Here is a 25,165-nt window from a genome sequence, read left to right as displayed (position 1 = left end):
CTTAACGAATTTGTCCCATAACACAAATAAATTCAAATCTCCATGAATACTTATTGAAATCGAATGATCTTTAGATCAATCCTACACCTCTCGATGAGAGGGATCCAAGAAAAATATCAGCTTCCATTAATAAGATGATCCACATGGAGTTTGGCCCTAGTTGCCAATTTTAACCAACCCCAATAATGTAGATTTCAGATTTTTTAATATAGATTTATCAGATCTGTTGTGACGAACTGTCCAGTGGAATATCCACAGCAGTTTACGGTTCACAAACCTTCATTTTAATATGATTCATTAAATAAAGATTTTGTTAACGCTTCACTCCAATTACTATTGTGTATTCCTTTTATTCAACATCAAAACCCTTTTTAATATATTCTGACTTGAACTTTTGAAATCGTACCCTCTTTTCAATTGTGCAGAACTTATTTTTTTATGCTGACTGATTTACTCAATTTGATAATATGACATCTTCCAAGTACGATGACGGTTCCTTACTTGCCTGTAAAAACAAAGACGTGATCACTCTCGACAGGCAGACACAACGTGATTGTATGGACGCAAAGGTAATGGTTTGCACACACTATTGGTTCGTCTATAGATCAATGAATTACTGACTATGCGACATCAAAATGGAAAAAGTATGTGCGATTGTAGTTTGGTGTACAACATCACTACGGCAAAAGGTGTGAGCAGCTATAGGGTGGTGCAGAGGTGGTACAGTGAGGTAAGGCGATGTCGAATGGGATTTTGGCAACAACAGCTATTGGATTCAATTGTTGTAGGTGGGAAACCCGTGTGAATTGCCATTGGAAGAGGGGCAGCACTATGGAGATTGTGGCTGCTATAGAGGTGGGGTAAAGGCGTATGACAGTAGGGTTGACAAACAGATTGCAGCAACGACTAGGTCTCTCAAGCGACAATGGTTAATTGTTGCAAGCATGACGGGGAAGCTGTGCTACAGCGGCAATGGCTGGCAAGTGCTGCAGTGGCAATGGCAGCGGCTACAAGGCACGTTGTGGCCACTTTTTTTTCTTTTATATATTTATATATATTCTCTCTCTTTTTTAATATAAATTAAATTATTATCTTCAATGGGCAAGGGCCTCTGTGTCAACAAGACCTACAGAAAGGAGAAACTCCAAAAAAATTGAGTGCGGCTAAAGCCTAACCAAAATCTTGTTGATCAGACAACACGGCTTTGATACCAATGTAACGCACAAATTTAGTATACTCAAGAATATTCAAAATATTTGGAATATGTAAATATCCATTTATGGGACAAGAGATATATTTATATAAGAATGTTTAATGTACAAGATATATGGTATGATGTGGTTACAAATGAGGGCATTGCTTATATACTACGCAAGGTGCTCCTTCACAAATAGTAATGTCCTTTAGGACATGTCCCTTTAATATGCTAATTATTTATTAATTATTACTTGTATATTATGTTCATAATAAACAGTATGTTGACTGTGGAACCTCAAGACACATGACTCCAAACATATCATCCTTCTTCAAGTTAGAGGGATGAGATACCAAGATGCAAGTGGACCTTGGTAATGATGTCAAGTACCTAGTGGCCAGTTAGGGTCTATAAAATTTTGAATCTGCATGAGGTACTATATGTTCCTAGTATGACTGAGATCTCTTTTTAGTTTCTTGCCTAACAAATTTGATATATGGTTCCTTACCTCTTCTAAGGGACATCGTGATTGGATTCCATTACTTTAAGGTGGAGAAGAAAGGAACGTGTAAGGGATGTGCACTGGAAAAGCATGCCAAGACTATCTTCTCAAGCAGGGAGCAGTAGCACAGATCAAGAGTGATTCTTGATCTAATTCATTCAAATTTCTATGGACCCATATCGCCAATTTCATTGACAAGTAATCTTAATTATGTTACTTTCGTTGATGATTCTTCTAGAAAGACCTAGATATACTTTATAAAGACCAAGGATGACATCGTTAATAGGTTCTAAGAGTTTAAAGCTCTTAGTTAGAAACAAACCAAAAGGAAGATCAAGGTACTAAGATCAAACAATGAGGGGAGCATACGTCCAAAGACTTTGATTATTTTTGCAAAGAAGCGGGAATCAAGAGGGAGTTAATAGCGCCTTAGAACCCACATCAAAATAGGCTTGCTAAGAGAAAGGACAGGTCCATAGTAGAGAATGCTAAGTCTATGGTTCATGGATTAGATCTCCCTATGTTCCTTCGGGCAAAAGAATGTTGTACTACAGTGTCATACTAAACAAATGTCCTCATATGGTGTTAAAGGACAAAACTCCAAGGGAAGCGTTCACAGGGGAGAAACCAGATGTTTCTCATTTCAGGGCACTTGGCAGTCAAGTTTACATTCATGTTCCAAGGGAGAAGAGGACAAATCTTGAACAGAATTCTAGTTCGCTACAATGAGTCCTCTAAGGCTTACAAGATCTATGTTCCATCTTAAAGGAAGATCGTAGTAAGCCAAAATGTTAAGTTTGACAAGGATGTGTAGTCTTCCAAGCCTTCGCGGATTTCTAGTTGTGAAAATGAGACAAGACTTGCTACTCCAAATGTTGATTCACAAGTTTCAGGGAGTTCAAGTTCATGTCAGACAAGTTCCGATATAGGTACTGTTACCCACCACCAATGGGTGACACTCGTAGGAGAATTTTTCTCCTAGATGTCTTCAATCGACAGCTAGCAGCCCCTTGTAGCCACCAGATAGCTCGATGTGCCACCATCCTTCGCCACCTGAGTCAACCATTATGTGCCCTCACTCATCTGTTATGATCAGATATTTAAAGGTGGACTTTTCCAACCCCAAAAGAATGGTTTTCATTATGTAATTGGGCATATTTGCTTGTTTTTCTTGGACACATTTGGACATGGATTAGTGGGGGGATTCGACAGAAAGAATGGGTTTGGTTTGTACTCTTGTTCCCTTGTCCCAACATGGTGGTTAATCTTGTATCATAGACCCATGGGATCTCCTCTATTAGCTACTAGCTTTAGGAGTGGCACTACATGGGAAACCTTGATTTTGGTTGTGTGGTCCTGCTACCCGACACTACATATCTCACTCCCCTCCGCTCATTATAACCCCTTTTTACATTTTTCCCATCTGGGTCCTCATTTGTCCATTGGATCTACAAGGAGTTAGCCTTCCCCCTCCCCATTGGGTCTACAAGGAGTTAGCCTTCCCCCTCCCCTTGTCCACACTTTCGGTCGAGCCTACAACGATGCCCCAAAGGTTGATGCAGCTAAAAAGAAAGTTAAAAGCATAATTTGGCCACTTACAACAGGAAATGTACCCCAAAATGCAAAAGATGGTCGAGACATAAGAATTTAGAACATGGGAAAATGTCAAGCATGAGCTCTACCGCCTATCATCATGGCCATCACCCTGGTTCCTAGGGCCCCTATGTGTGCCCCCTGCATCATTAAGGAACCCATGATTGTCCCAACCCTTGGTGGGCGATGAATTGCCCAATCTTAAGGGGATAATCATTGTTTTATCATACACATCATGCTCTCATCCCCTAGAGCCCCAAGCAGTTAAAAGAAAGACAAATCAATAAAAGGCAAAAGGCATATGAAGAAGGGTGGAAAAGCAAAGGTCGGGGTACTCACATACCACGATTGCTCCCTCCTACATTCATACACCAATTTGTGGGCTTCCCTCATTATAGCTACCCTTGTACAATGGCATGTGGCTTGGAGGCTCCTTGTTGCCCCTTTCCATTCCAACACTATTTCACATGACACCTGCCACTTGATGGATGTACCATGGACCTATCGCTCCCTTAGAGGTTGAAACCACCTAATAGGATCCTTTATTAACCTCCCTCTAGAGTTCAGTGACACTTGTACCTTCAAAAGCCCATTTGGAAGGGCATGCCACTATGAAGTGTCCACTTTTGCCCTTGATTTGCAAGCCTATTTACTCGATTGCACTAATGAATTGTTATACTGGAAGGTATGCTTTAAAAGGTTGATTTCTTTATAATAAATGTTTATTCATTTGACAATCTATTACTGACATTGGTGTGACTGGCTATAGTGAATCATATTGATTCTTATTTTGGGTGATTCATCACTTGATAAATCTACCCCACTCCTATTCTTAAGTAATTTTATAGAACCCTAGACAGGTTCTCTGGAAAACTGTTAATTTTAGGCAACAATGGTATGTTCTATGCTTTAGAGCAATTTTACTTCAATTTCTTTATGAACCCAATATCAATTTCAGTGTAGCAATCACATAAACATGTAAGTAAAATGCTAATAGAACATAAACATAAACGTAGAAGACAAGCCAAGACAAGAGGACACAATATGTGTCACCAGGCAGAGACAAACCCCAATGTGGGGAAACCCTTGATCAAATCTTCTTTTAGTCTTCAATAGTTCAGCAAAGAGTACAATTTACAAACTCTGATAATTTATAACAGCAACAAAAGAGCCCTAACCAGAAAAGTCAACATTGGTCAACAGGGCAGATTTGACCCTCAAAGATTCGGTCAACTTCAGTCAACTTCGGCCTCCAAACAACAAGATGAAACAACCCTCAAAACAGTCGAATTATGCCCAGTCAAAGTCTAGTCAAACAGTCAACCTGCGGTCAGCCCTAACCATAGTCAACGCTGGTCAAACAGTACGAATTGCCTCGATTTCTGTGCCCAGAAATGTGGCCTACCCAAACAGAATTTTCCCCAACAAAAACACAGTCAAACAAGTCAACGCTGGCTGGTCAACGCTGGTCAAACCCTTCCTGAAATTTGGTCAACGCTGGTCAACATCCAAAACAGAAAATTGTTGTCCTTTCCTTCACACGTGTGGAGAGAGAAGCTACCCAGAAATCCGTACCCAATCAGATGAGGAGAGAGAGATGTGTGAAGATGATTGATGTCCAAATGAGGATGAAGCATCATGTATTTATAGGCAAGCGTTGAGGATAAATAGACGTGACTATTGGGCTTCTGAGCCTACATGAGTTTGTTGGCCGACCTTGACAATTTGTCCATAATATAAATAAATTCATATCTTCATTTGTACATGTCAAAATCAGATGATCTTTAGATAAATCCTACACCTCTCCAAGAGAGGAATCTAATAAAAATATCAATTGTCATAAATAAGATGACCCATGTAAAAATAAATAAAAATAATAATCATAATAATATAAATATAATAATAAATAAATTAACTAATGGTTAGTTAGTTAATAATGAAAAGGCATGTCTTAGAGACATGCATGTTCTTGAAAGGGTACTTACCTGGCTATATATACAGGACTCTCATTCTCATTTGTACTCATCTTACATCAATTTTTTATATAATATACAATTTACAAATTACTATCTTACAAATTACAATGGATGTATTTGTCTACGAAGTATTTTAATATTTCCGCTGCGTATACAACTAGTGGTCATTACATTGGTATCAGAGCTATTCGATCCTCTGGTCGCTCAACCACTGCACAGAGCCGTGTTCTCTGATCTAGGTCTTTGACCATCAAATTCATCAACATTGTTGTCGTTGAAGCGTTTCGCTACAAGAATTTGGAGTTTCTCCATTTCGCTATCAAGCATTTGGCCATTCAATAATAATAATTAATATATATATGGAGAGAAAATAAAAAGTCAAAAAACAAAGATTAAAAAAAATAAAGAAAAAAAATCAAATTCAAAAAAAAAGTACATATAAAGATTATAAATAAATAAATAAATTGAAAAATAAAATAAATATAGTCTGATGTAAATTTTGAAGGAGAACATTCATATATATAAAAAGCTTCTACATTATTGATAAAAAGTGCATGATAAAGTTAAGAGGGAATCTTTCCAAATATATTTAAAACTATACGTAAGAGAAGGAAGAGTAAATAATATTATCTTGATTCTTCATTAAGTGGTTTACAAGCCCGTGGTTTTAGAAACCCATGGTAATTGCCCATGGTATTTTAAAAGTAAAACAAAAACAAAAAGAATAAAAAATCTCTTTATGTGAATGGTAAGTTTTACTTTTTACGTGGAGAACATTAACAGAGTCAAAAGTACATAAGTGAACATATATTTTATATTATACCCCAAAGAGGTGAATAGCCACGTTTCACTAAGGTTGTAACTTTTCAAAAAAAAAATTATAAATAAAAGATATATAAATATAAGTAAGAGGTGAATAGCCACGTTTCACTAGGGTTGTAACTTTTCAAAAAGAAAAAGAAAAAATATTATAAATAAAAGATATAAAAAGAGAAGTATTATATTATGAAGGGGTATTTAAAGAAAAGTTCAAATCATAAAATTATTGAAAATATATATAAGTACAAAGCGGGTATTATTATAAAAGGTTACATAAGGAGAAAATATCGGTTAAGAGTTTACGTTAAAGTGAAGTTGAATTAAAGTTTAAAGAGTTATAGGAAATTTAAAAAATAAATACAAAGGACAGTAAGATATTTAAAAGAAGCCAATTGAAACAATATTTAAATATTCTTTTTAAAGTACAAAAGGAAAACAAGCGTACGTGGAAATATATAAAAAGAATACAAAGGAGTTTTGAAATATTAAGGATAATAGGAAATTGGATTAAAATAGTTTTGAAAATTTTAAATATATATATATATATATATTAAAAAGACACTTCTTGAAGTACAAAGTCCAAAGGAACTTTGAATATATACCTAAAGTCATCTCGACAAAACAAAATGGGATCAATCATTGAACAAAAAATGATGGAGCTCGATTCTAAAATGACAAAGGAAGAAATGTTTTTCCATAATGGTCTTTCAGTTACAAATCACAGAGCAATTACATTAAAAGAAAGTATTCAAGGAAGAGAAGTTAATGTCGCCATCAGCCCAAGCAATGATAAAAATTATATCAACATCAACTTGGCAAATCAACTATTAATTCCAGAGCTAAGCATTGGTGTAAAGTGTTGGACACCTAATCCTCAATGGGTTAGTGTGGAAGCTGAATGGACAAAAGGAGTCCAAGAGACCTTGGGATGTGAAACCCAACGGTCACAACAATGTACTATAAATGTATATCTCCTGTTAATAAAAAATGTACTTTCATGTTTTATCATTAATATTTCTCTTGCTGCCCATGTGTGTTTAACATGGTATCAGAGCAGGCATATTCCTGCCCTGCATAATTATTTTGAGCCATCTGTTTTATGGCCCTTATGTGCAGATCATTTCATGAATATTTTCTCAACTAAATTTTAGCTGCAACCTGTCATTTCTCCAGCGCCATTTTTGGCCTCTCTCTGCCATTCTGAATCTGCCCTCTGTGTGATAATGGGTAACGCTTGGTATTCCCATCGAATACCTGCCCCTACAGTGCTGTGAGCGCTCCATTGCCAGCATTCCTACAGTGCTGCCAGCGTTTCTGTGCAACGTGAGATTTGACAACGGAAATCTGGTATTACACTGCCCCCAGCCTGTCTGTCAGTTTGAATAATTAAATTCCGTCTCTGCCTCAGAAACGCCCGTCGACCTCTGTGCATTCCCGATTTCTTTTATTTCAGAGAACTCACCGGGATTTTTAAAACGCTCCACCATTCAGCTATTATTCCAGAGGAAATTCACAGTGTTCATGTGCATTGTATGCGAGGAATTGAATTGGGTATATATGATTATTCGTGGTGTATCGTGACCTGCCCGATCTAGCTATCCAGACAATCTTGTTCACCTTGTGTTTCCCATAGCTCCAGAGTTCTGTCCTGCATGTTGCATTTATGATTTGGGTTTTTCAGTCAGCTTAATTTGGGTACAGCTGGGTCTATTTGTGGGTGTAGTGGGCATCATTTTATGATCAAAACCTCTGAATCGCTGGGTACTTTTCCTTTTGGGCTTCAGTCTGATTCTGCTATCTGGTCGAGTTCTGGCTGGGTATTTTTTCAATCTGCAATCCGGTCAGATATTTTTAACTATTTGCCAATTTCCCACAAATTTGTTTTGGATCTAATACCTGACTATGCCGAGGAAAGGAGAATGACAAGGCGTTGTTGCTGAAGAAGACCTCCACGCAGCGTAACCGTGGTGCCTCAACTATTGGGAAGCCAAGCCAAGTGAAGGGAGCTCGGAGCCCGTGCGTTGATTAAATATTAGAATCCTTGAGCTGATATAGCCTGTGGATTGAAGTCAAATGCTGCATTGAAGATCGATAATACGCTGGTGTGTTACTGTTTTGAATGGGCTTGTATTACCTCTCTGCTGCGCTGACTATGGTCGTGGGGTTTATCCCATACTCCGCACGATATACAACTGCAAAAAAAAGCTTAAGCACTTCTCCAAATTAAGGTATATAAGCAGTTGAACGCTGCTTCGATTAAGGTATATGAACGTTGTTCCATATACGCAATCCAGAACCTGTTCACATATATACAAAGTCCAGAAGTTGTTCCCGGTATCAGAAGTTGTTTCTCTTGATGGATCGGAAATGGATGGGAGGCAAATAAGAGTGAATGTAGCCGAGACAAAGCCTGCCAGCTTTTGATTGTTGAAGCATGGGCCTTTTGCTACACTGCTTTACTTGAAGCTTGCTTTCAGCTTAGCTTTTCCTTTAATCACTAGTTCTTGTACTACAGTTTTAGCCGGCAAGGATATTTGCTATCCTCTCGACAGAACAAGAGGTTGTTTATGACGTTCAATAGATGAATAATTTTTTTGTATGATTGTTGTTGTGTACTTACATAGATGGAAGTTTATTAGCGTTGTATTTTGTCTTGCTCAACTTCAAACGGAGCAAACCTGCTCTTCTTTCTAAAGTTATTTACAATAACAGCCATTTTTAGATTGCTGGAAGTTAGTCTTTGCTCTCGGGCTTGCTGTGGATGGTAAGGCACCGTGGCTTTGGACTGGTGCGCATCAAAGTCTGTTGAAAAGAGGAACGAGGAACAAGGAACGCTGCCATCTGTTGGTATACACCCGCATTGCTCCATACATACATTTACACTTGAGCTCCTGCCATCAAAGTCTGTTGAAACAAGGAACGAGGAATGATGAAACCGATGCGCTGTCCATTGAATGTTTATTACAGTGTGCATTATTTTGGCGCTGTCCATATGTGTTGTATAACACTCTGGTGAATGTTTGCGATGTCTTGCATTGCGGTCTTACACTCAGAGCGTTGTCCATTAACACTCAGAGCGCTGCCCATATATTTATATGTGTTCTTTAACGCTAATCAGTTTTGAGTATTACGTTGAATGAAACGTTGAATGTGTTGAAGCCCTGTCTAACATGGCAGCTTGAAAGATCGAACGGGAATCTCACACTGTTTGGTAGCTCAACAACACTTACAGAGCCTTGGCCTGGGCTCCCACCTTGCTCGTCTCATACTGATTGTAGAATTTGACAGTAAAACCAGCAGATGCCCTGGCACATCTGGTAACGTTGCAGAGTGCCATGTTTGCTTGTGTAGAATTGTTGGAGAATTTGATCAGATTCGTAAGCTGCGTTGCTCTCATATATTTCACAAATCTTGCATTGATAGATGGATGGATTGTGGCCAGCAGGCCGCTTGCCCTCTTTGTAGGTTGTCAATTTTATCAGATGAAAGAGCCATGAAAATGGAGCAGCAACTGACAGAGGAACTTTTGCTCTGGTTCCGCTGAAGAGGAGCTAGTTTTTTGGGTGAAATAGTGAGGATCCAGAAATATTATACTTACTTCTGCTGAATTTTTTGTATACGGGAGGATATCATATAGGGTAGTCCGTTCATGATCCATTTACAGAATTACAAGTCTATATTAATCTCTAGGAACTGTTTCATGTCTCACCATGGTTTTCGGTGATTGATCAGTGTAACTGTTAAATTTAGCTAAATAATATTTTGTTGAACATATAGTTCTTTTGTGTTCAATCTAGTGTGTTCAATCAGAGTTGCGCAGCGGAAGCGTAGTTTTCACTGTTGAGTTACTCTTTGAAACCCTTGGAAAATTTTATGGGATTTGAACTACTTTCTTGTAGAAGAAGTGGAACTATTGTGGGTCAAGCTTGAGTAAACCTCTTCACTTTATTTTAAGGAAACCGCGAGAGTTAACTGTAAAATTTGCGAAATATATGTAAGGACCATTGATGAAGTCCTCAATAGAAAGAAACTGTGAAATATAGAATAGCGGCAGAGGTTTTCTGATTCAAAAGGGAAGGAGTATTTGAAGGATCCAAGCAAGTTTGCAGTTGCTGCTGCCCCAGTTGTGGTATTAAAACTCATTATAGTCTCTGTCTACATATATATACATTGATTCCTCGATTCATTTGCTGCACATTTGTAAAGGATATTGTTGTGCACTGTGAGTGGGTATTACTTTTCTACACTGAGTAGTAGTTGTGATCAGTTTTTAAGGTGTAAATCTGACATTGAAGAAAATAAAAATGGCTAGAATCAGTGAAGTATTAGAGTTCCTCAAAACTCTGATGTTGTCTACTACTCATAATACATTAAAAGTCAGTAAAGTTTTTCTCACAGACATTCAGGTCTGTCTACAAAATGCACAGGAAAAGATCGATTTTTTGCAGCTTGAATCTCAGCTACAGCAAGAAGAATTGCAGCAATGGAGTCATCATTCTGAATTTGTTTATGTTCAGAACATTGAAACAGAATCCCATAAGCAGCAAGTTAATTCAAATCCAGTGCCCAAGGAAGCAGCGAAGTCACATGCAGATGCAGAAGTTCAGTCTGCACGTCCCAAACCAATCATCAGACCTTGGGAAGAGCTTGTCCATAACAAGCACAGAACAGGTCTTGGATATGACAAGGACTTGTCCTTTCATATTCCAGACTACGCCAAGCCCATTCAATTTCAGAGTGATGGATTCATTCATGACAATTCACCTGCTCCTCATGACAGTTCACCTCCAGCTATTCCAGACTCTGCCCCTCTTCCACAACAACAACAACAACAGATTGTGAAATGCCAACACTGTGACCGAGTTGGCCATTTGAAAGATCACTGTTTTGATCTTCATCCATGTAAGCACTGTCATAAAACCACCCATTCTTCACACAGATGCTTTAGAAACAAACGTCCTACAAGAACAAAGATTCATCTTGGATGGATCGCTTCTTGGCAATGGGCATCAACAACCAAGAAGATATTCCAAACACATGTCAGAACTTGTTCTAGAGTATTGAACGGTCTTGCAGTTGAGTTTTCTCCATCATCTCACCTTGTATCTGGCAGGGGGGGAATGATGGTCATCTACAAGTTTCAAAGTCACTCAAGCGAGCCTGAGTCACAACCTGCCACACCAGTTTCAGAGTTGTAGCCAGAAACAAAGATGCCCGTAAACATGCCTTCAGTGGGCAATCTGGGACACTTCCTCTAGCAGAAGACTTCAGCTTCTTGCCAGTTTCGGAAGAATTCCAGGAACAAAATTGAGGACACTTCCTCTAGCAGAAGACTCCAGCTTCTTGCCAGTTTTGGAAGAGTTCCAGGAATTGCATTGAGCATTCCAGAGTTGTTGATCATCCTTAAACCATCACAGCTTGAGACTTCCCTTTTCAGGTTGAAGTTCTCCCTTTCATACGGGGTGAGACCTCCCTTTATTGGTTGAAGGTTTCCCTCTTCAAAACAATAGGAGCATTTCCTCTAACAGAAGACTTCAACTTCTTGCCAGTTTTGGAAGAGTTCCGGGAACTGCACTAAGCGTTCCAGTGCTGGTGGTCATCCTTAAACCACCGCCCTTTATACCAACATTTCAGAGAGCACATTCAGCGTAGTGCTACCACGCATTTTTGTGCATTTTATATTACAACTCTCTTCTTGAACTCATACATAACCCTTCGGATTAAGAGGGGGAATGTTGGACACCTAATCCTCAATGGGTTAGTGTGGAAGCTGAATGGACAAAAGGAGTCCAAGAGACCTTGGGATGTGAAACCCAACGGTCACAACAATGTACTATAAATGTATATCTCCTGTTAATAAAAAATGTACTTTCATGTTTTATCATTAATATTTCTCTTGCTGCCCATGTGTGTTTAACATAAAGAAAAATATTTTTGACCAAAACGAGTATATAAAATTAGCGATCTACAAGTGACAATAGGTCATTATGACTACATATCTCAATTTCATGTTGTAAGGACGGATAAAAACATTGACATCATACTCGGTCAACCCTGGTTTAAGGATTTGGGTACATTCATGTTAAACATAAAGAAACAAGTTTTGATGTTTCCTTATAAAGGGAAGATGGTCATGTTTCGAGACATAACAAGTAAATCAAAATCAATAAAATCTTCATTAGAAGACCTTAAGGATATCTCAAATTTGATGTTTCAAGATAACGAAAAAACTATATCAAAGAAGCAAAAAGAGCTTGAAGAAGTCATCTGCAGCAAAGACAAAGAAATTTTGCGCCTCAAAGATCACCAAGAAAAGCTACTCGAACAAGTCAAGAAAGCTAAAGCATCAACGAAGGAACTCAAATATCGTTTATTCGAACAAGAAGAAGAAAATTTACGTTTAAAGAGCCTTAACCAAACATTAGTAGAACAAGTCAAGTGTTTAAAAGACGAGAAGCGTGAAGGCCAAAATAAAGTTGACTCAAAGAATGAGGAATGCTTGCATCTCAAAAATCATAATCAAAATATACTCGAACAGATTAAAAAACTTAAGGACGAAAAGAAGTCATTGACGAATAGGTTCAAAGAACTTGTCGCAAGGGAAGCATCAAAATCTCCAGATATAGCAGTCCAAACTGAAGAAACAAAGATCAAGACCACTAATCTCGCAGTTCAGGCAAATCCAAACCCTATTGAAGTAAAAACGTAATCAAAGGTTGTCGTTCAAACAGAGGATACCCCAAATAAAGATTCAGTAGTTAAGTCAACAACAACAATGCCTGATGGAAATCAGGAAACTATCATAAAAAAGTTAAAGGAAGTTCAAACAAGAAAAACTCCTTATCTACATCCGAATCACAAGAGTAGACAACTTAATCAATCTACAAATATGTATCACTTAGAACATAAACAACAAACTTGTGTTAGAAAGAACACTGAAGTGAGCTCAATTCAGTCTACTGATAACGATTTGTTACAAAGTTCCAGTGATCAAAAGATTCCACAGAAGATTAATCTAGGATGGTCCAATCCATTCTCAGTAAGACAGTTTTATATATCACTCCAAAGATCATATCAACTTATATCGACAAAGATGATTTTTCCGAGACGAGAAGGCATTCATAGCAGAAAAAGAGATCAAGCAGAAGACATTCATAGCAGAAAAGAGATCAAGCCCTTTCATCAACAAGCTTTGAGGACAAAGTTTTTTGAAGGAGAAGGCAATGTTATGAACATTGATTATGTAAAAATAAATAAAAATAGATAATAAATAATAATCATAATAATATAAATATAATAATAAATAATAAGTAAATTAACTAATGGTTAGTTAGTTAATAATGAAAAGGCATGTCTTGGAGACATGCCTGTTCGTGAAAGGGTACTTACCTGGCTATATATACAGGACTCTCATTCTCATTTGTACTCATCTTAGATCAATTTTTTATATAATATACAATTTACAAATTACTATCTTACAATGGATGTATTTGTCTACTAAGTATTTTAATATTTGCGCTGCGTATACGACTAGTGGTCGTTGCACCCTAGTTGCCAATTTTAACAAAAACCCTAACCTAAGCATATGCTAACGTGAATCTCTAAAACCCTAAACTGCTTAGGGATATTGAACAATGATATTTGAAGTTTTTATTGATGATGTCATGTTTAGGATTTTGGTATGATCAGGAAAACCTAACTTGTTAAGATTGAAAGATAAAAGTCTAAAATCCCGAACCTTCGCAATATTGGTAATGTTGGGTTTGTTATGTTTCTACATTGAAACCCTAGCACATTAGGGTTTGGTGGAATGTGTAAGCAAGACCCTTGTAATGTCTTAGAAATTATTTCCTTGGAATGTGTGTTTGTCTGATCAAAACCTAGTTTGTTGATATCTGTGAAGTTGGGTTTGACTAACACATGATATGAAATGCCTATGCATGATGATGAAGTCCTAGATGTATGAGTTGACCTGTTTATCAGTAATCATGAATCCTAGGGTTTGGAACTAAGCCATAGTCAAAGTTTGTCTTTCTAGGATGATAGTATTTGTAAAATTCTAGGGTTTTGGAGGTGAACCTTAGTAGAAGTAAAAATCTTTGATGTATGATGACAATATGATGATTTGAGATTTGCGTAAGATTGTTGAAATCTGAGTTTTAGTTGGGATTGATGTTTGATTGAAAATCTAGGGTTTGCAACTAACCCTAGTGAAAGTTGGTCATAGTAATAACTAACCTGTAATTGGTTTTGATTGATTCTCTTGTATGAAATCTAGGATTTGTACGAAACCTTAGTGGAAAGTCTAACATATGAATTCTGAAAGTTATTAGATGCTTTGTAGATCTATATTTGTTTGAATTGTTTCTAGGGTTTGCTATATTTTGTAGTAGGGTATGTCACACCTTTGAAAGAAACATTGAAACCCTAGATGGAATGAAAGTTGTTATGAAGTAGTCTAGGGTTTATGACAAAGTCCCTAGCAAGATGTTGAAGAGTATGTGTCTCTTGTTTATAATTAAGTTTGGGTATTTGATATATGCTTTCGTAATTCTGATATGGCTAACTTCATGCTTCTATAGATTTGGTTGCCCTTGCTATCTAAGTTGTGCAGGTACACAATATTCAATATGGTAAAGATGTTCATTGATAAGAATGATGGGGATGATGATAACTCTGATGAAATGGTTGGAAGCCACGAAAGATTCTCCGATGACGAAAAGAAGAAGTTGATCTCCCTGAGGAAGCCTGAATAGAAGAGATCTCCCTAAGATTAAGGGGGAGTATGGATAAAGAGATGTTCTCTGGTTGAGAGGAAGGGCATAGCTTGGTTTTGATTGAAGAATGAATTTCGAAAAATATGTTGCTACATGAGAAGTAGGAAAGGAAAGTGTATGATTGAGGAATCTTCTGTCAGAGATTCGGTTGATAGTCCTACTATGAAAAGTTGAGAAGCAATATCAAGTTGTCTGGAAGGCCCCATAGGTTTGAATTTGATTATGAACATATGAAAGTATATTATTCACTGGGGTTGTGTTTGTATAGGTGAATCTTTTGAAGGTTTTTGATAGCATGTTGGTTACCAATTAGTTTTATTGGGAGATATTGGTTATCCTTGATCTGCTAGTTCAAGGAGTGTTGAGGCTTTGTGATGAAGCATTGCCTGGGAGGACATCTGGCGGGCACTTTGTGTTGATGTCTAGGTCCCGAAGTTGGAAAAGATGGTGTTGATTATATAGCTTTGTTTTTAGATACATACCTCGATTTTTGGGTTGGTGGTTAGCAAGTAAGCCTGATGGTACCTAGAGAGGCTGAAAGCTTGAGTCCATCTTAGTACCACCCAGATAGATTGCCCTGGTCAGGAATCTAGTCTGTAGCATTACGGTACCTAAATTGTTGAGAGACCAATGGATAGATTGCCCTGGCCAAGAATCTAGTCTGTGGCATTGCAATGCCTAAAGTTCTTCATGGTTCATATAGTTGAGACCATCCTTGTACTTGTATATGATGAATTCCTCCCTAGTTAAGAGGGGGTGTTGGAAAATGTAACTAGGTTCGGTCTTCATTAAATGTATTTGAGTCATCTTACAATGTACATGTCAAAAGAATAAAGAAAAGAATTTTTATTATTATTATTATGACTTATTAAAGCATGGGTTTCATGCTTGGGTCATCATGTTTTAGGTCAATGTCCCCATTGAGGACTTCTAGGATTTATTCCGAGTCAATAGAGTCATTGTACTTTTAAAGAGACCCTTCTTGGGCTTTTGAATCATGTAAAAAGGTTTAGTATTGAGTCAAATACAATTTATGTATCCTCCACATCAAGTCGACCTAGAAGAGATCAAGTTGGCCTAAGGACATCAGTTCGATCTTCGTTGAAGCCTATAAATAGAAGCAAGTCGAATTCATTTGGAGCATCTCATCTCAAGCTAGTCCGATATCTCCAAGGAAGCCGAAAAAGTGCGAAGTGGGTCTAAGGAAGCCAAAGGAAGTGGGAGTTGGGTGGAGTCTAAGGAGAAGAAGAAAAACAAAGTTTTGGTGCCTCTCTCTCTCTATTTCGTGCCCTAGTTTGAGAGATTGAAGTCTTCCCAGTTTCGCTGATGTCGAAAGCTGCCTGATGCCGGAAGCTACTACATCGTCGAAGTTGCTGGAAAAGAGGTTGAAGATTTGGAAGGCTGACTTGGTGTGGAGGGAAGGTTTGGTCTTTGTCTAGGGTCAAGAGTCTCAAAGAATACTATTGAAAGCAAGAGAATTTTGACTGGGTTTTCCCCTCGAGGGGGGTTTTTCCCTGGCATATTGCCTATATCTGGTGTCCATTGTTTTATGTGCTTTCGCTTTGGTAATTGCTTGATGAATTAAAGAAAGAAGATATAAAGAAAACTTAATAAGAAGTCAAGAACATCACAAGTAATTATCAAGGAGAAGAAAATCTTTCTACCTTTCTGATTTTCTAACACCAAATGACATGATTAAAGAAGAAGTATAAATTAATCATCGAAGAGAGTTTGAGGTGCATAGACGAGATACCTATGTGTGTAGGTTGAAGAAATCCCTTTACAAACTAAAGCAAGCAAGATTGATGAATACCTTTTAGGTTTGGGCTTCACCAAAACTGTGGCAAATCCCAATTATATAATTCATTTGATAGATCAAATCTACTTGTTTTGGTCTTGTATGTAGATGATTTAATACTTATAAGGAGTTCAAAGAAGCTTATTAGAAGATGCAAGGCTAAGTTGGCACAAAATTTTGACATGAAAGACATTGCACTAATACACTATTTCTTGGGTCTAGAGATGTAGCAGGCTAAAAGTGAGATTTTCCTTAGGCAGGGGAATACACAGTTGGGAACTTTAAAAGGTTCTAGATGATGGAATGTAAACCCATGACCACTCCTATGATGTTGAATCTGAAGTCGTATGCTGATTTGGATTCATATTCAGTAGACCTTCTAATGTCTAGATGGTTAATTGGATCCTTGGTGTATCTCGTTAACACCAAACTTGATATATGTTTTGCAATAAACACCTTAGGACAGTTCATAGTTGACTCAAGGCAAACTCACTAGATAGTTGTAAAACATGTGTTCCAATATTTGTGAACGACATAGTACATTTTGTAACATGGTCTAAGATATGCATGAGATGGTGAATTGATGCTACATGGATTCGTTGATGTTGATTTTTGGAGTAGCATCGGATAGGTGTCAAAGAGACTAAGGAACAGGGGATCTTCAAAACCCAGAAAAGGTTTCGAGAGAAAATACTTAGAAACCTCTCAATTAAATTAAATTGATCAATAAATAAAAAGTTCCTAAGTTTAACTTGGGAAAAATGATTAAATAATGGTTATTAATTGAGAAAATTGATTTTGCTCTAGAGACTTCCGGAAAAGTGATTTGACAGAGTCTAAGATGATCCTAACCATCAATCATGATTAGATCTTGATCATTGATGCTCCAATGAGAGATTATACACGCAAGTCAAAGGGATTAGAGATGATACATCAAGAGAGTAAGGAAGTTCGAATTTCCCAATTCGCAATATTCAACAAGGAGGAGTTCGAGCCAAGGAAGAGTATTAGAGAGAGGGGGGGCAATAGAGATTTGGGAGCAGAGATACAGAGAAGAGATTCCCAGTGATTTTCCAGTGTCAAAGTGGCAGGCATAGGGAGGTTGAATTGTCTACAAAGCAGGTCGTACAAAGCGGTGCAAATATCCAAAAACCCTAGAGCAAGTTGTTGGAATCTACTTGTTTCAGTTACAGGAGGCCAGATCAGGGTCTGGAAGGCAGAGCGAGTCGATTCCCATGGCAAAGGGAGGCAAGACGGCTCACTTGGAGGCAATTTCCAAATTGTACGAATTTCCTTCAAACAACAATGCGAGCTACAGGAAGGTAGTGCAAGTTCCAATTTGCGGTATGATGTGATATTCTAGGGCAACTTTTTACTAGGGTTTCTGCAACTTTCTTCTTTGGATAACATAACTATTGTATCGTTACAAGAATGATGCGATGATAAGATAATAGAACAGAAAAAAATATTTAAATAATTTAACAGTGCAATAATCCCATAAATAATATAATTTATGCCAAATAGTATTATGGGTCCCACGCAACAATGTGGTAGCACATCAATAATAAAGCATACCAAATTAAGAATCCCAAATTAACTAAAATTCCATTCAATGCACAAACCAAAACTTAAACCCACACTTGACTCTTGGGAGGGACTCGGCTTTGCTCAGCAGTTGTATTAACAAATATTTGAAACACAGACATGCCACTGGAATGGGTTCCAACCCTCAACGCGTCACTCCAAAGATTTCGACCTTCTACTTGGCACAAAATGAGTGCGGTCCTCAATCTGAGTTATTCTTTCTTAGAGAAGACTGACCTTGACTCCCTTGGAAACCCTACAACGGAAGCCAACAATCATTTTCAAGGTGATCCACAACTCAATAGGATGTGGTTTGTTATTGATTGCGCATGAGGGCGTCAATATTCAGCATTCAGCTCTCAGATGCCTCGCAAGGGTTTCTTCTATGACTGGACTTCATTCCCAACTAGATAAGACTCCCATCGAACTGTTACAGAACCCTTGCCAGATTCGCTACCTTAACGAACGACTACCTGTAACCCGAACCAGAATTAAGTCAAGTCAAAAACCTTGCCAATTGTAACGGATGATGCCTGCGGCCAGAACGATATAAAAGGACTGAATGCTACAAATTTCCCTTGCGATGGTTTTTGAACTTAGAACCTTGTTCTATACAGATCTTGGTGCCAATAGTAATGCCTAGACTCTCGATTTCCTTTACAGAACTTCGGTGCTCACGGCCTCCAAATGATATGCCTTCTCCCAAATCAAACCAACAAAGAATTTTCAGATGATCATCAAAACGTTTGTTTAGCATGAGACAAAGAATTCACAACTTTGATAAGGACCCCAGTCAAACGCAGAATTTCGCTGCTACTAAGTGTTGGATTACCTAGACTTTCACTGCGCTTTTAGATGTTTCTTGTACCATACAAACACCAATATTCACAGAACTCGCTATCCAACAAAATTTAACTTTCACAGAAATCGCTTGCCAGAATAAAATTAGTCTCCAAGAATTCGTTGTCTAAAACATAATATATTCTTCAAAGATTTCTTTGCCTCTGACTGAACCTTTGCCCAGAACAGAGAGATGAATAATAAGAGGTTGTCAACTAGGGTGGAACCTTTCACTACTAAAATTAACAAGAAGAAAAGGGGGTCTTAAAACCCTCAAAGCCTCATGCTCAAAAAACAGAGAGAAATGATCCAATCCAATGATGATTCAAGTGAATCCAATCCTCTTGAATTTATAGATTTCTTTGAGGGGTTCTCCCTCCTTAATTGATTGAGTAAACTTTACTCCAAGCCCCAACTTTGGGTTTCTTTGCCCAGCTGCCCCAAAATTCAGCTCGTAGTGGGAATTTTGGGGTATTTTCCCCTTTATGGAGGACTATAGCCTACGGGGATTGATAGACTACTTCGTCCCCTGAGCAATTAATTTTTTAGGAACATTACATGTGCATTGCCTAGAGGAGGCCTAGTTTGTTTGCAGAGGGAAACAGAGTGTCTCCAACATATTTTGCCAGTATATTTCCGGAGGTTTGGCAGTTTGGCAACCAGCTGTAATATTTCTCTCAAATTGTTGCATAATAATAAAAACCCTCATCTGCTGCACTAGTTTTCCTTTCGGGTTTTTTCCAAGGACAATTGTCCAAAAATAACAGTGTCATTTTATTGTGTGAATGCATCTATTTCTCAGTTCTGTATTTTTGTTTCTATAACGTTTTTATTGTGAAGAACTGCGGTGTGAATTATTTGCTAATTGCCTAAATAATTTAACAGAAGACAAATAAACTCTGTTCAGTTAGGAGAATAATTTCCAGCCACTGCAGTTTGAGGAATTCTCACTTGATTGTCATTGTGCTAGAGATGCAGGTGATAGGAAGAGTACTTCAAGGCAGTGTTGCACACATCGCGATAAAATCGCGATTAAATCGTAAAATCGCGATTTTTTAAAATCGCCTCTTTTTTTTTATAGTGATTTTTTCGATAAAATCGAGATTTTTTCGCTTAAAATCGCGAGGGCGCGCGGCAGCGGGGTTTTATATGGAAAAAACGAATTTTTTTTTATTCATTCAGCAGTCCGCCGCGGAGGAGAAGGAGAAGAAGTGAGGGAGAGGGTTGCCGTCGGTTGTGGGAGCGAATCGAAGCGATTTTAGGAGGAATCCAAGCCAAGATCGCCAATTTGTCCATAAACCAGGTATGTAGATTAATTTTTTTTTGTTTTGGTTCTATAAAAACTTTGTTTTTCATTGTTTTTAAAGAATTTTTGGAAATTTTTCATTGATTTGGGATGGGTTATTTGTTATGACTATGAGAACCAATTTTTGATTTTTATTTTCTCATTTTCTTTAAACATTGTTTATTTTTTTTTATTTTTCATTGTTTTTTGGCATTTGGTTGGGTAACTTGGGTTTAGAAATTGGGATTTTGGAAATAATTAGCTTGTAATTTTGCAAATGCTAAATTGTAATTTGTATTTACTATTATCATTTATGTAATCCTAAATTCCTATTTCCTAATCCTTATTTTTCCATAGGTTTGCAAATTCAAAATTCAAAAACAAACATGCCAAGGAAATTGGATCCTTTCTGGGAATATGGTGACCCTAAAACTCCGAATGATAGACAAAACTTGTATTGCAAGTTGTGTGGAAAGGAAATATTCGGGGGGGTGTACAGGTTGAAGTTCCACCTTGCACAAATCCCTGGACGTGATGTGGGGCCCTGTCTAAAGACAAATGTTGAAATTATCCAAAAAGCCATGAGAGCATTGGGAGAATTAGAGCACACTAGAGACGCCAAAGAAGAACTCAAAAGGCAACTAAAAAGGTCAGTTGAAGGAAGTGGGCCAAGTGGCACAGGTTCTACTACAGCGTCAGTCAATCCGGTAGCTGCATCATCATATTTTGTTCCTCGAACCACACCTGGTTCACAACCAACTATTGGTTCAATGCAAAAAGAACTGAAAAAGAAAAATCTGACAAGTTGATGACAAAATTTCTCCTCTGGAGTGATATTCCTTTCAGCATTATAAGGAATAATCCATTTTTCCAACCTACTCTTGATGCTGTTGCCAGTGTTGGCCCGGGGTACAAACTCCCTTCTCTTCATGATTTCAGAGGCCGGCTTCTTCAAGATGAAAAGCGTGACTGCACCCAAAGATTGGAGGATTTTAGGGCATCATGGGCACAAACAGGATGCACTGTTATGTCAGATGGTTGGACTGACCAAAAGGGGAGAACCCTTATAAACTTCTTGGTTAGTTGTCCCTTGGGGACTATGTTTATCAAATCTGTTGATGCAACTCATCAAATGAAAGATGCAAAAACTTTATGTGATTTGCTGGATGTGTTTATTTTGGAGGTGGGTGCAGAAAATGTTGTCCAAGTCATAACGGACAATGCTGCAAATTATGTTGCTGCTGGTAGAATGCTTATGGACAGGCATCCTACTTTATTTTGGACACCTTGTGCTGCCCATTGTATTGATTTGATGTTAGAGGACATTGGGAAAATTCCCTTTGTCAAAGAGGTTGTTGACTCATCAAAAAGCATCACAAAATTTATTTACAATCACACATCTGTGCTTAGCTTGATGAGAAAATGCACCAACAACAAAGAGTTGGTGCGCCCCGCCATTACACGGTTTGCGACGAGTTTCATATCTCTTCAATCCCTCTTGAATTCTATGTGGGATTTGAAGAGAATGTTTCTTTCAGAGGAGTGGCGTGCTTCGTCAATGAGCCGCAAACCAGAAGGAGAGGCCGTCTGCAGACTAGTTTCATACCAGGAGGACTTCTGGGCGGGAGTGCAGGAGGTGTGCGCTGTTACAGAACCTTTGGTAAAGGTTCTTCGGTTGGTTGATGGTGAGAAGCCCGCAATGGGCTATTTGTATGAAGCCATGGATAGGGCCAAAGAAGCCATTCGGTCCTACTATGATGACAAGGGAGATGATGGGTTCCAGAGACAACTCCTTCTATGGAAGGTCATTGATGAGCGATGGAACAACACACTCCATCGTCCCATTCATGCTGCTGGCCTTTTCCTGAACCCTGCATTTTCTTATGCATGTGGGTTTAATTTTGATGTTGAGGTCGTGGAAGGATTATTAACCTGTGTCCAGAAGATGGTGAGAACTTCAGAAGAACGTATGGAGGTCTCTAGACAAATTGAGCAATATAAGTTGTCAGCTGGCACATTTGGCTTTGAGATGGCTGTCATTGATAGGACGGTTAAAATGCCAGGTATTTTTTAGTTTGTACTATGTAGTATGTACTTTGTAACTTTGTTTCAAATTTCATTGTTTCTTCAAATTCCATTTTTTTCTTATGTTTATTTAAAATTTTCTTTGTAATTTTGTTGTAGACGCATGGTGGAAGATGTATGGTGGCAGAGTCCCCCTTTTGCAAAATCTTGCCGTGCGGATCCTCAGCCAAACATGCAGCTCCTCGGGATGTGAGCGCAATTGGAGTGTATTTGAAAAAATACACAACAAGAAGCGCAATAGGTTAACACTTAAACATTTAAAATATTGCAAATTTCCAAATAAATTTTTGAATTCATTAAAGTTTTAAACAATATTTTTTTTATAATATTAATTATTAATTTATTATTTCATGAACTTTGTACAGGTTGGAGTCCCATAGACTTAATGACATGGTCTATGTCTACTACAATCTTCGATTGTGGGTGAAACAACTAGAGAAGACACCTGATACGGAAGCCATCTCATTGGATGGGATTGACACCACTGCTGAATGGAGGGTTGAGACCGAGAGGCCTCTCATGGATCCCACTGAGGATTGGTTAGTGCAGGATGAGGGGGAGGAGGAGGGGGAGGAGGAGGAGGAGGAGGAGCAGGAGCAGGAGCAGGAGGAGGAGGAGTTGGAGGAGCAGGAGGAGGAGGTGACACCGCCTACCCGGGCTACCCGGGCTACCACTACCACCAGTAGAGGACGTGGTCTCCGTCCACCTCAGCCTCCTGTAGCTGCTACTACTAGTTCTTCAGCTTCTAGAGCACGTCAGACTCCACTGCCATTTCCACCACCACAGGCACTAGCTTCTACATCTAGAGGGAAAGAGAAAGTTGTGCCATTTTCTCGCAAGAGGGGCAGAGGAAATCAATAGGATTAGACTTTCATTTTATTGTATATGACATTATGACATGATGAGATACATTATCATATTTTTTGTTGATATTTTGAGGCTGAGTTGGACTTGGGACTCAGGACTTACTATTCAGGACATGATTCAATGTTATGTGTGATTTTAGCGCTAGAAATGATATTGAACATCTTATATATTAGTTTTTTTATCATATTTATGTGTCAATGTATTTATTTTATGTTGTAGATGGTTTAGATATTAAAAAAATTGAAAAAATTTGAAAAAAAATGAATATTTTTGTGCCAAACGATTTTTTCCCGCTTTTTTCCGATTTTTTCCCGATTTTAACGATTTTTTCCCGCTTTTTCCCGATTTTAACGATTTTTTCCGCTTTTTTCCCGGCGCCGATTAAATCCCGATCGCGATGTGTGCAACATTGCTTCAAGGTATTGCTTCAGTTTGGGTACTTCAAGGTATTGCTTCAGTTTGGGTTCAAGAATGATTTCCTGGTTCTGCAGAAAGCAAGCTTCACAGGCATTGAGTTTCGCAGAGGCAGAGTACATGGCAGCCAGCATTGTTAGTTATGAAGCCATCTAGCTTTGCAAGTTGATTTCAAAACTGACAGGTGGGATGTCAGTGCCTACAATGGTCTACTATGACAATCAAAGTTGTATCAAACTCTTAACAATCCAATATTCCATGACCGCTCCAAGCACATTGACATCAGGTACTATTTTCTCAGGGATAGGGTTTAGAAGGGAGCAGTTACTCTAGAGTATAATCAGACAGAGTAGCTGGTTGCAGATATATCTTGACTGGGCCCCTGGTCAAAGGGAAGTTTGAGATGTTCAAGGAGAGCCTTGAAGTGGGGGAGAATACTTTCATCAATAAGAGGGAGTGTTAGATTATTGTACCTCGGATAGTCTTCTATAGCCTGGGTGCATGAGTGGCAGTCCTAGGCACATGTGTGGACCATATTTGAGCACTTCAGTTGCAGCAGTTCAAACAAGACAGTGAAGGCACACTTCCTCTCTCCATTCAGAGGTAAGGCATATTAATTATGAGGAAGTGATCAGCCTTATAAAGTGGAGTGCTGTTCTATTTTCAGCAATCTATTCTCAGCAGTTTGCATCTATTAGACACTTTGCATGTCTCTTCTAAGTTAACTAAAAGAGGGCACATGCAGTTTGTGTGTGTTAATGTCAGCTTCATTTAAGCAGTTTGCTAATTTTGACTTAGTCTAAGTCTAGTTAAGGACACAGATCCCAAGCAGATCTTATCTCTTCCTTGGAGCGCACTAATTAAGGTCTGGACATAATGCAGAGATAAAGATGCAGATACCAAGACTGCAGTGTATCAATTATCTAGGATTCGGGTCTATTTTTGTAACCCTAAAGTGACCTTTCGTTATATAAAAAGACAAGGGGTATAAGTTTTATTCATTCAGTTCAGCTGGAGAACCGTGAATTAGTTCTCTGGTTTTTCCTTGTAGCATATTTCATTTCAGAATTAATTAGAAAGCATAGCAGATTTTGACACTCTGTTTAATAAGTTTCAGTTATAAATTTTCTGCAGTATGTGTTTGTAGATTCTAGCATTATTAGAGTTGCAGTTTTGAATGGCTTTTTGTTTTCAGCTATTTAGTTTTAGGAATTATTTTAGTGCAAAGTCTGCTGACAATGGTCTAGAAAATCTAACAGCAACTTGGCACCATAGTTGCATCTTTTCTGCTGCTGGATATATTCTTTTAATCTGGCATCTGTATTAACAAAGAATGTTTAATTTAATTTCACTAACCATCTGGTCTTGCACATAAAATGGGTATTAGGCCTTGTGGATAACTGCTTACATGTGCGGGTAATTGCTTCCAT

At 38.2% G+C, this 25,165-nt stretch overlaps 2 protein-coding genes across 2 annotated transcripts in view; one reads left to right on the top strand and one right to left on the bottom strand.

The window, feature by feature from the left end:
* Positions 1–25,165, bottom strand: part of LOC149237038 (callose synthase 3-like) — a 305,860-nt gene that overhangs the window by 278,673 nt on the left and 2,022 nt on the right. The window lies entirely within an intron of this gene.
* On the top strand, positions 468–23,454 carry LOC149237039 (uncharacterized). Its single transcript, XM_089461000.1, has 4 exons — positions 468–569; positions 789–979; positions 21,216–22,695; positions 22,820–23,454. The coding sequence occupies exons 1-3, from the start codon at positions 468–470 to the stop codon at positions 22,441–22,443; spliced, it is 1,521 nt and encodes a 506-aa protein (XP_089317126.1). The 3' UTR covers positions 22,444–22,695; positions 22,820–23,454.

Source organism: Pinus tabuliformis, chromosome 8 (genome assembly GCF_031772625.1).
Source record: "Pinus tabuliformis cultivar Carrire ecotype Pingquan chromosome 8, CPIR1, whole genome shotgun sequence".
Lineage (NCBI taxonomy): Eukaryota > Viridiplantae > Streptophyta > Pinopsida > Pinales > Pinaceae > Pinus > Pinus tabuliformis.
This window is presented reverse-complemented; position numbering and strand designations above follow the sequence as displayed.

What these genes read in the sequence shown, in the direction of transcription:
- LOC149237039 (XM_089461000.1), top strand. Translation starts at nt 468, where the DNA reads ATGACATCTTCCAAGTACGATGACGGTTCCTTACTTGCCTGTAAAAAC. An exon ending in GTGATTGTATGGACGCAAAG is followed by an intron (nt 570 to 788) that starts GTAATGGTTTGC and finishes CAATTGTTGTAG; the next exon opens with GTGGGAAACCCGTGTGAATT. An exon ending in TGCTACAGCGGCAATGGCTG is followed by an intron (nt 980 to 21,215) that starts GCAAGTGCTGCA and finishes TATTCCTTTCAG; the next exon opens with CATTATAAGGAATAATCCAT.